Source organism: Suncus etruscus, chromosome 12 (genome assembly GCF_024139225.1).
Source record: "Suncus etruscus isolate mSunEtr1 chromosome 12, mSunEtr1.pri.cur, whole genome shotgun sequence".
Classification (NCBI taxonomy): domain Eukaryota; kingdom Metazoa; phylum Chordata; class Mammalia; order Eulipotyphla; family Soricidae; genus Suncus; species Suncus etruscus.
The window spans coordinates 102,797,330-102,809,147 of NC_064859.1; the positions used below are offsets into that span (position 1 = coordinate 102,797,330).

The following is an 11,818-nucleotide window of genomic DNA, read 5'->3' on the forward strand; positions in this document are numbered from 1 at the left end:
GTCAGTTACTCATTCAAAAAGCCTCTTAAGGAACAGATAATGTAAGAAGGGATGAACTTCCAGGATTTTTTTGTTTGTTTTTGGGCCACACCTGGTAATTCTCAGGGGTTACTCCTGGCTATGCGCTCAGAAATTGCTCCTGGCTTGGGGGACCATATGGGACGCCAGGAATTGAATGGTGCGTGAAGTCCATCTTAGGTTAGCCACGTGCAAGGCAAACCCCCTACTGCTGCGTCACCCCTCCAGCCCCAAACTTCCAGGATTTAACACTCTGCTTGTCACAGATCAGGGCAATGGCATTGTCAATACCAGCTTCCTCTGTGTGAGCAGAAGGAAATCTAACTCAACACTCTTTCTCTTCTTGGTTCCACAGATCTCACTAGTTCTAAATTCTGCAGATTCACAGCCAGTTCTTTTTCCAATCAATTTATTTCATGCAGTAGATAAGACTCCCTCCTATTATCACATTGGCCACCAGAGTTTCAAACGTGTCATTTTTATTTCCTCATAAGAAAACAATCATCTGTCTTAGTTAATTCTCAATTTAAAGGCTCTTTAGAAATAAATGGTCACTAAAAATATAATGCAAGTGTGACTTTGGAATTTACCTTGGGTGCTGTGGCCTATTTTTTTAAGGATATGTATTATTCCACCTTTGCAAATTGGAAACGTAGGTAAATGTAACATGCGATTCACCTGGAGTGGAAATGGTTTGAAATTTTTGTAAAATTATAGTTAATGCATCATGTAATTAAATTTTTTAAATCTATAAAAATCCATGGATATGTTTGCTTGTCCAATACTAAGGGAAAGAAGGAATATCTGTTCTAGTTTTTCTGCTACCAATTCAATATTATTTACATGTTTGCATATGACCAGACATTCACACTTATTTAGAAAAGATGAGTGAGAGTAAAATTGAGAAGAAATCACATTGACAAAATCATGATTTTCCTGGAGAGTTGTTTTATAATTGGGGGGTACTTTTGGAATTCAATATTTTCTCAGTTTTTATGTGTTTTCACAATTTGTGCTATCAGAGTATATGTTTTTTTTTTCCACAAAAGCATATCAGTCTAAAACTGGAGAATTAAGTAGATTCTCCCAGCCTACAGCAACTGATAAAATTGGCTGCCTTGAGTTAATTTTTAACTTACAATTTCTGTTTTAGGAAAGTTTCTCCAGTAGTTTCTTAAAGGCAGTAGAATCAGTAGTAGTAGTAGTAGGACCTTGAAAAAGGTTGCAGGTGACCTCTCAACAGTGAGGGCTGGGTTCTTTGAGCTACTGGTTTTTTAAAACTATTTTCTGAAGTGGCTCTTCTCATGAAAAAAAAAATGTTAAAAGAGAGAGACCAATATCAGGGGTTTCTGGGTATGACAATAAATCCTACATTTCTAAGCATGCAGAAAAGAGCTAATTCTACACACTTCTGGTGATACATGTGGCAGAATTCAGCATCATTTAAGTCTTTTCATGAGATTTATCTTACTGAGTGCTTTGAGGGGGAAGTCAGCCCCCTTGGCACTTTTGCCAGGAACCATTCTAAGCTGTCCCAGGTGGAGTCACAATGAACCGTGTGTGGGAGGACATTCGATTTTGGACAACTTTAATGGAATTTCAAGTGTTTCCTTTGAAAGAGAGAAAGAAACAAATTCCAGTGATGTCTCTGTCAAGTAAGTGGAGGCTGCCTTGGGCAGGAAGAAGTCTGTCACCTGCTGGAATGATGGGAAGCCATGGAGGCCACACAATGGGCAAGTGTCTCCCGCAGCATCCCAGCAAGGGGCCAGAACGCCTGAGGAAAGTTCCATAATGCTGGAAGATGTCAGCTCCTTGCCAGCTGACACCTTTGGGCTCCCACTGTGGGTGGAAGAGGCTACAGTAATGACTGTGTGTCCCAGGCTAACTGTTAAAAAAGCCTTTGCTCCTGGGCTCAATCCAGCTATTTTTACGAAAATTGCCACTTGGATGTCTTCCTCTGTGAGTGCCTCTCAGGGAGAGACGTTGGGTGAGAAAGGAAAAAAGAGAGAAAAAAAAAGACAATTTCAGAATAATAGCACCAAGAGGCAGAGCAAAGAGGAAGGAAGCTAAGGACAGTGGGCAGGGTGGAGGGGCCACACACCCAACTACCCAGCCACCCACGGCCACCAGTGAGGCACCTGCTAAATCTAGGCTGTGGCGTTAATGATAGTGTTTTTCATCTCTCTCTAGAACTCCAAGTTCTTCCCACTCTCCCTCTTCTGGCCTGGAGGCCCATGATGCAAAGGCAAAGCTGGGTTCCAGCCCCCAAAGCTGTCTTCCCTTCTGTCTTCCCCAAGTTGTGGAACAAAAGGCAGGAGCCAGAATCCCTCCAGCCCATGACTGATCTCTGCAGTTCCAGCAACACTTACAAAACCAAAGGCCAGAACATTAGCTCACCTGTGTTTTTAAGAACGGCAGCCAGATTGTCAGCTCTGGGGGACATTTCTATACTTGGTTCATTTCTCCCTTTTTGATGTCTCTTTCTTCTATGGAAATTATTACCTATTGCCTTTTTATGGCCTATACACTTTATAGACACTTTATATTAAAGATATATGATATACATGTATAAAATAGTGATTACAGTTCCTCTGATTTTTAATTTCCTTTTGAAACAGTCTCCTTTGCTTATTGTATCATACCAACCACTTTTCAAGAATGAAATAGAAAGAATCAAAGTGGGGAAAAGAAACAATTTTTAAAAAATTTCCAAGTGATCCTGGGCAGTAAAAATCAGGACTGATATGATCTCTGGAATTTTGCAAGAGTCACACAATCTTTACAAATAAAGTCATAAGGGGCCAGAGATAAAAGTACAATGGGTAAGGGGAAGGCATGGCAGACAACCCATGCAGGTTCAATCCCCAGCACTCTTATTGCCCTATAGCTCTACCGGGGGCGACCCCTGAACACAGAGCCAAGAGTAAGCCTATAGAATATTCAGGCATGATCCCCCCAAGCCAAGTAAAATAAAATAGAAATATTAACAAAAACAGTCATATATTTTATATCCATTCCTAATAGTCATGAGTATGCACTTCTAGTTTTTTTGAGATTCAATATAACTGAATTATCTTTTTTCTTGAAGAAATGTCTTTCATTCTTCCCTCTGTTCACCTACTCAGGATAGAATCATCTTCCAAAGGAAGAGAAGCCATTCATTGACTCAAGTTTGTATGAAATTGATGTCAGTGAGATCTATTTATATAAAGGCCTCACTAGAATCAGTGATGACTCTCTCTCAATGCTGAGTGATGATGAACTTGAACATTTTGTCAAGTTCCTACACCCTAGAGGAGAGATGATCCATTGTTGGCTTGAAAGGAAAGCCTGAATTCCTCCCACCAGAATCATGCTCCCCCACAGCCCTTCTCTTCCCGATGGTTTTATGTGTGTGTTTTCAGGGAAGAAACTAGAGGATACAACAAATGAATAAGATTGTAGAATATCCAGCTCATAAATACTTCATTCCTCATACCCATTTTCAAGTCAAAGACTTTGACTCCACCAATGATTTATGCTTACACCAAAATACAGATATTATTTATCAAGGGAGAATTAGATATGCCATTCTGGTTTTATAAAATGTTTGAAGAACTCTTCAAACGGCATAAAGCTGTGGAAATAGAAATGTCTTGTACAGAAAATTGCTCTTGTTATTAGAAATGTCCGTTTCAACATAGGCCAAACTTCTTTTCCCCTCAATTTTCTGCCATCCAGCCAACCACAGGAATGCTGTTGTGAAAACGTTATACAGTTATTCTGTGCATAATGTAGAATATACTGAACACTCCGGGGGGTGGCTAGGCTTTATAATGTTCCATTTATGTGTTTCTGAACATTTTCCTGGATTCCCTTCAGAAGTCTCTGTCAACCCAATGTGGTTCTTGTCCTCAGACAGACCTTGGACTACGTTCAACAAACAGTCATCAGATTTGAGCGTGATTCTAAATTCTAATACCCATTTCCTTGAATCAGTCTAGATGGAAAAGGAAAGTGAACAAAATTGTTTCAGTATGTTAGAAACATTCTCATCTTCATGTGGAAATTCTTATTTTAAAATTATGGAGCCACATTTTGGGCAAATAGAAGGAAAATGAAAGTAAGGAGCAGATACATAAAATTCTCTTGGCCTTAATGATGGTATTAGAAAATATGTGAATCTTCACTGTTTTCAAGTAGAATTTCAAATGTATGATTCTTCCATTGGGATGAGAAAAACATATTTACAGAGCTTTAGGAGAAAAAAAGTAGCACTTTCATCTTTAAATAGGCATTCAATATCCAATATGGTTCTTTGAAGTTGATTGTCATGAGTTCTTGTATTGCATCACATTGGGACCTCCATGTTTCCCCAAGCATAGTCTCCACAAGTCTGCTTTGAAATTGTCCCTTTGCCAATAACTTAGGAGAATAGTAACTTAGGAGAATATCTGTATTGCTAAAAGTTTTCTTTACTTCCTCCCTCCTCTTTTCCTGGCTTTCTTTCAGGACTTTCATTCCTATCTTCTCTTTCTGTCTTTATTTTCCTGTTTGTCGTTCTTTCTGGATAGATAGGAAAAGGCATACATGAGCTCAAACATTACATGGAAATAAATATACAACCACAAAGCTTTTATTGTCTCTCAGAAATGTTATCGGGCAAGATATCATTGAATTGCTTAGCAATAATTGAAATCATTTTATTTTCCTGTCCAAAAGGCATCAACTTTTTACTAAGTAATTGTCATGGCAGTTTAGAAATAGTTTGATTTATTCTGTTGAAACACATAATTCTTATGCTTTCACACTTGGTAATTTTCAGGCTATGCATATAACATTTCAAGATTGAATTATGCAATTTGTACTGAAGACAGCTTTTGGCTAAGATCAAACAAGTCATCTTCTAAAAGTCAATGGCATAATCTATGCTGTATGTGACTTATATATTTGTTATTCTGCTGTATGTTATTTCTGAGTTGGAATCGTCTTCAAATATTTATCTATGGAAGTAATTTCAGGAAACACTTTGGGATCAATCTATGAGAATTGGAGAATTAGATCACCAAATTGCTTATATGCATCCTGAACAGAGCATAATATAATCATGGGTCACAGAGGCCCACTGTTCCTTCAGTGAAGCATGAAATGATCTTTGAAGTTTTTGATCCTCTCAAGAATAAAAATTTTTGATAGTACCAAAATAGTTAAAAATGTTACACTATGTGCATTTGCCTCATTAATATATTCCACACACTTTTTATTGAATATTGTTTGAATTGGAAATCATCGATTTAACCTTGCTTTAAAGCTTTTACTCTGACAATCTCTTTGTTAACCAATCATATAAAAAGGAGAAGAAACAAAGTAAAATTTCTTGCAAATCACTCTTCAGATAGGAACCAACTCTTTTATTGGTGACCAGAGTCCTTTTCTCCACCCTCCAGCCCCAATTAGGGTTGACTTTTAAACATTATAGAAATTAATCTGGAAAAACAACTACAGAATTGAAACTGAGTGCAAACCTGAGAGAACTGTGAGGGAACGTTTCCAATTTGTACTGACCAGAAAATACAACTAGGGTATTGCGGATACATATTTATATGACATCTAAACTCTATGCATCATATTAAATAGAAACAGAGTGCTCACACTTGCATAAGTAAATTGTATGTGTAACATCTGGCTTAAGATGGTATGTTGAACGCAAACATTTGTTTTCACTAGAATTTCCTCTCCAGCACCCAACAGACAAGGATGTTTACCAAGTAAATAGTGACCAAGTGTGGAGCTCCACACATTATAATCCAGCCCCAGGGAAAACAGGTCTGGTGCAGGGGTTGCCATAGGAAATAAACCAGGCCAAGCTCAAGAGGGTGAAATGGCTCAGAGCTATAGTACAGTGGTAGGGCTTTTGCCTAGCACACAGCCAACCCAGGACCAACCCGCATTGGATCCCCGGCATCCCATTTGCCCACCTCCCCAGTCTGCTAGAAGTGGTTCCTGAACTTAGAGTCAGGAGCGACCCCTGAGCACCATTGGGTGTGGCTGCAAAATAAAAGGAAACAAAACAAAAAAAGAGGGTGACACACGTGTGATCTGGTAGCTTTCAATCTTGTGGAACAAGAGAGCTGCACAGCAAAACTGCAGTTTTTGTTAAGCACCAAGACCACCACCCCCCGGAGGGGGAGGAAAGATAAAAAAAAAAAAGGTCTAGCTAGAACTAGTTCTGCCTAGGTAAGTCATTGGCATGGAAAGAGGGCATTGAAGAGGCAGGAAGCCAGCTTTGTTTGGGGAGAAACAAATTGTAAACAAACAAGCAAGGTCTAAGAAAATTAAAGAAGCCAATGATGTGGGAACTATAAAGCAGGAGCTTAAAGCATCTTGACGCAAGAGATTTAAAAAGATCTGCTTTCCAAATTAGCCAGGGGGAAAAAAAACAAATAATAGCTAATTAAATTCCCTATAACAGCTCCATATAAGAAAGTAGGTAGCACTTATAACTTAGAAAGTGGCAATAATAATGGGACTACAAGGAGGAGAACTGATCAAAAGATTTCTTCAGCAGAATTAAGATGAAGTTAAGATAAATTCTCCAGGGTTAAGGCTTTGGCTGGGAGGCAGACTGTGGGCCTAGCATTATGAGGTAGTTGGTACTCAGGACTCTGGCACTGTGACAGAAAGGAGGAAGGGGAAAAAGGAAAAGAAGAGGAAGAAGTTCTCAGGTCCTCTTTCACAGTGATCAGGGAAATCTTGCCTCTGGTTATCTGAAGTTTCTTTTCAGCTCTTGGTAAAGACCTAGAGAATATCAGGGACATGAGTAAATGGGACAACAAACACAGCTAAGGGGCAAAATGCAGTTGGAAAACTAGGAAATTAATTGCTCTGAGACAAGTCACTGTCTTTCCCTGGTTACTAACGGAGAAACTGTGGTCAACCTTTTATTTTGTATCTGAGGATGCATCTTAGATTCTCAGAATGTGATTATCTGGAAATAGAGGGGATCTAAAAGGGGATCTACCAAAAAGAGGCCATCTCGTGTGTGTGGAGGGGATAGGCCTGACACCAGAACCCCAGAGATCCCAAAGATGTCCACATCAAGGGGGAAAGTAGACATTGCCTGTCAAGGGCAGTCTCTTGAGAATCAGCCCACTGCACCTTGATGTACATGGCCAGCCCCATCCCTGTGTGTGTGTAACTCAACCAGCCTCTCTCTGGGGGGTTAGAGCACCTCTAGAAAAGGGCCACATCAGCTCCGATTGAGAATATCAGTCACCTTTCAGCAAAACAAATAATAAAAGTCTCATCACTCCAACTGCTTAATTAATGTCAGTCAAGTACCAGGAGTGAAACAGGCCATGACGCTGAGTGACGTTCCTGGATTGTTCTCATGGCAAATAGATTTCTGAGCATTAGGAAGTTACAATTCTAAACAAATTATTCATCTCATTGACTTCCTCATTAGTTTCTAAACACTTCAAACTTGCCTTATGAAGCACTTATGGAATTCTTGTAGTCATTAGGGTCTAGCTGATATGGTTTCGCTGTGTGTTTTAAGAAGAAAGGATGGAAGTGTCTGAGAAGTTGGCATACATAACATGCCTTTGATGACCTGTTTCACATCAGCTGATGGTTGAGAATATTGTTGGGAAGTATTTATAAACTCTAAATTAAAGAAAACAAAAAATAGAACTGATAGATCCTCTATTTTCTACTTAAGAAAACAGATGATAAAAGACATGGCAGAAGAAAATGATAAAGTAAGATCTTCAATGTTGATTTTTGAAATACTATAATATATGACCTGATACATAGGAAAAACAAGTTCTTGGGTCAGAGTGATAATACAGCTGGTAGGATACTTGTTTGCACACAGTCAACTTGGGTTCCATCACTGGCACCACATATGATTCCCCTGAGATCTACCAGGAGTGATCCCAGAGCACAGATCCAGGAGTCAGCCCTGAATACTACCACATGTGGCTTCTCCCCCCCCCACAAAAAAGAAAATGCAAGTTCTCTTCATGTCCTGAAGCTTAACATGAGCCTTTCTCCTATTGTATTTGTTTAAATTTCATAAAATTTTATGAATCTGTTTTCTGAAAGAATTTATGGCATTATCAGAAATACTAACAGTGTTGGTATTGTTAGATATTGTTAAAATATCAGAAACAATATCGTATTGTTAAAAATATCAATGAAGAAAAGTAAATCTCTTCACCTGATTACATTTTCTACCATTTTCACTTTCTTTTATATTTTTCCTCAGTTTTGCATGTACATTATGTTTCTATTTATTTGGTGTGTTGTGTGTTATTGTAATATAGGAACCATTGCCATTTACAACATAATTATATCATGAGTGTATTGTCATTAAGAAAACAAACATTAAGGTGAGCGGACGCCATGGCCTTCTCGGCGCCGGCGGTGTACCTGACCCACCAGCAGAAGGTCCTGCGGCTCTACAAGAGGGCGCTGCGCCACCTGGAGTCGTGGTGCATCCACAGGGATAAGTACTGGTACTTTGCGTGTCTGATGAGGGCTCGGTTTGACAAACATAAGAATGAAAAGGACATGATGAAGGCCACCCAGCTGCTTCAGGAGGCAGAGGAGGAGTTCTGGTACCGACAGCACCCACAGCCCTACATCTTTCCTGACTCACCTGGGGGCACCTCGTATGAGAGATATGAGTGTTACAAGGTTCCCGAATGATGCTTAGATGACTGGCACCCCTCAGAGAAGGCCATGTACCCTGACTATTTTGCCAAGAGAGAACAATGGAAGAAATTGCGCAGAGAAAGCTGGGAACGCGAAGTCAAGCAACTACGTGAGGAAACCCCACTGGGCGGTCCCAAAACGGAAGCTTTGCCCCCAGCTCGGAAGGAAGGAGACCTGCCTCCATTGTGGTGGCACATTGTCACCAGGCCCCGGGAGCGACCCATGTAGAGGAAGAAGACGGCGCTTTGCTCCTCAATTTGGCAAGTGAAATGAGCTGCAGAACCTATATACACACTTGCCCTAATAAAAATTATCCAGTGTGAAAAAAAAGAAAACAAGCATTATATCAGAATAATCATTTAGTCTCATTTATAACCACACTACCATGATTCTTAGTAGACTTTCCCCCAATTATTCGTGAAATTAAGAATTAAGAAGTAAACTAATGAGCTTTCTGGAAGATAACTTAGGAAAATAAATGAAAAATATAGGTCCCTGGGTGAGGTATTATAACCATTATTCAAGGCACTGGGTGGCATCTTCAAGTGGCCCAAAGGATGACCTTCCCTGGTTCTAGATGGGTGAGTGAGTCTTGAAGTATGCGAGATTGCAGGACCATGGAGAGCTCTTTGTTCGCTGTGATTGGCTGCTGGCTGCAGTGGGATGGCTTTACCCTCTGGACTTAGGATATGGGTTTAAAGGTATCTGTGGGTATCCCCTCTCCCAACGTTTTATTTATCCAATGATCAGAATTGCCCATACCTGGAATGGGCGGGTAAAAAAGGGGGGAGAGAGGGATTAAGGAGAGTGAGAGAAGTGAGGCAGAAGCGAGAATTAACAGTGAGATTCAACAGAGAGATTCAGCATCAGATTCAGCATCAGCAATTGAGCATCAGCAAAGCAGCAGCAGCAGTAGGTTTAGCAAAGGGAGTCTGTCAGCAAGGAAGCCTGGAAAAAGCAGCTGAAAGGGAGACAGAGGCCGAGAGAGCCAGAGGGAGTTGAGAAGTAGCTGCTAGGAAAAGGCTGAGTATGGAGGCAATGTGAGGAGATGTGCATGGCGGTAGGGACTGTGAAATAAAGCTGGCTGACTCCTGGAACTTCATCTGACTGCTTTGGGAGTTTCTCCGCTGTTACCCTGCAGCATTCAGACCCTTGGGCATAAGGAGCAGCAGGAGCCAAGCCGAGTTGAGAAAGGCCTCACCATTCCCACACCAACTTTAAGACTCTTTAGTTAATATATTAAAATAACAGGTATCCACAAATTACTGAGATTATTGAATTTACCCAGATTGAGCCAGGGTTTTTATTTTTTTAACTTGAGGGGTTATTATGTATCTGTATTTGATTTGTCCCTGTGTCTCTCTGTTTCTCTTTGTCTCTATTTTTTCTATCTATCTGTCTGACTGTCTGCCTCTTCTGAATATATTTCTGTCTGTTTGGGGCATTTTTGTTCAATTATAGCAAAAATAAATAAATAAAACCACATACAAATAATTAAAGACTGCACAAAGAGTAATACAAAATTTATTTCACCTGTTTTAGACTATGTCTGTTCTTTTCAGAATAGGGAAGAAATTTGAGTTTATTTTATTGCTGGAAAAATTTTGAATTCTTAACTATATGTATCAAATTCTTTACTCAACTGTTGTTAAATATATTCCACTGACCATTTTTCTGCAGCTCCATAAAGCAAAGACTGAGTTAGGAAAAAAACTCAATGTCCATTGTCCTAAAATATATCCTATTTATATCAGGAATAATGCTTAGTAATGCTTACTTCTCTGTTTCCATTACATATGATATATAGAGATAGATATGGATGTATTCAGTTACAAAGTATACAACATATTTGGTTTCTATTTGCATTTATATATTTATGTGAGCATAATTCAGAAAAATAATAAGCTCAAAGGAAGTTGATTTCAGCCTCCTTCACACATAATCTTTATTTGTGAGTTCCCTGTAAATGAACTGCTCCAACTTCGAATCTACTCATTAAATCCATTTAATGAGAAGCTCTTTCAGTTATCTTTAAGACTCACACAATCTCTGTGCTGGGGAATTGCAATCACATTATGTGCGTGGCACTGCAGAACATGCTAACTTTAGGCGAATTGGACTCTATTAAATGTGAAAGGAAAACTACTGGGAAATTTAGGAGAGCCACGATCTACATTTAAGGGAGGCCTTGTGAGACAGGGCTAGAAGAATGAACCTCAAACCAGATGGCCTGGGCTGGAAAGATTGTTTTGTAGTTCCACATAAGTAAAATGAATGAGGAGCAAATAGAAGAAGCTCGTGGTGATGTCTCCTTGTATCTGACTCTCATGATCTGTTAGGATCTAAACAGGAAAACACTGTCCTGACTTCTGGGTGGAGCTGGGCTCTGTGGGAAGAGTGAAGCCAAATCTGCTACAGTATTTTTTTGTGGAAACTGAGCAGAGAGAAAAGGTGGGTTGAGAAGGGCTGCAGGTTTGGAGAGTTGAGGCACAGATGGAGCTTAGAGACCTGTAGAGATGCAGAAGAGGTAAATTAGGAAAAACAGGAAGATAGACCCAAGTGACTCTAAATTTCTCATCAGGTTCCCGAACAGGAATGGGGTTGTGGACTGCTATCCAGTGGTTGTAAAGCATGACACCCTGATTCTTGTCACCCCCAACCGGCCCCTTTCCTGCAGGTGTGTTGGATGGAGATTCCTCCTGAACTGCAGGGAAGAGGTAATTTGTGAGAACAAATGGAATATGGGAGGTTGTGAGAGTCTAAAGCTTGCTCAGCTCTGGGCTGAAGGCGGATGGAACAGATTTCTTTCAGCTCCTTTGAAAGGACTGTCGGTCTCTTTAAAAGAAGGTTCCATAAACGTTTGAAACTAAAGAAATGACAGCATGTGCCAATCAGGAGATGATTTTCGTTTTTGAAAAGGTTACTTGAAGGAGGAAACATGGAAAATCTCTTGGGCTTCTACTTTTCAAATCATTTGTTGGATTTGTGAACCACCATGTCTAAAGGGAAGAGAGAGAGGAGAGAGAGAGAGAGAGAGAGAGAGAGAGAGAGAGAGAGAGAGAGAGAGAGAGAGAGAGAGAGAGAAAAGAGAGAGAGAAGGGGA

At 40.0% G+C, this 11,818-nt stretch overlaps 1 protein-coding gene across 1 annotated transcript; it reads left to right on the top strand.

Moving 5' to 3' along the window:
* The first annotated feature begins 8,393 nt into the window (after positions 1-8,393).
* On the top strand, positions 8,394-9,053 carry LOC126023898 (NADH dehydrogenase [ubiquinone] 1 beta subcomplex subunit 9-like). Its single transcript, XM_049784289.1, has one exon. The coding sequence runs from the start codon at positions 8,404-8,406 to the stop codon at positions 8,707-8,709; it is 306 nt and encodes a 101-aa protein (XP_049640246.1). The 5' UTR covers positions 8,394-8,403; the 3' UTR covers positions 8,710-9,053.
* Positions 9,054-11,818: the final 2,765 nt, after the last annotated feature.

Excerpts from the sequence above, each read along its gene's own strand:
- LOC126023898 (XM_049784289.1), top strand. The coding sequence starts at position 8,404 with ATGGCCTTCTCGGCGCCGGCGGTGTACCTGACCCACCAGCAGAAGGTC.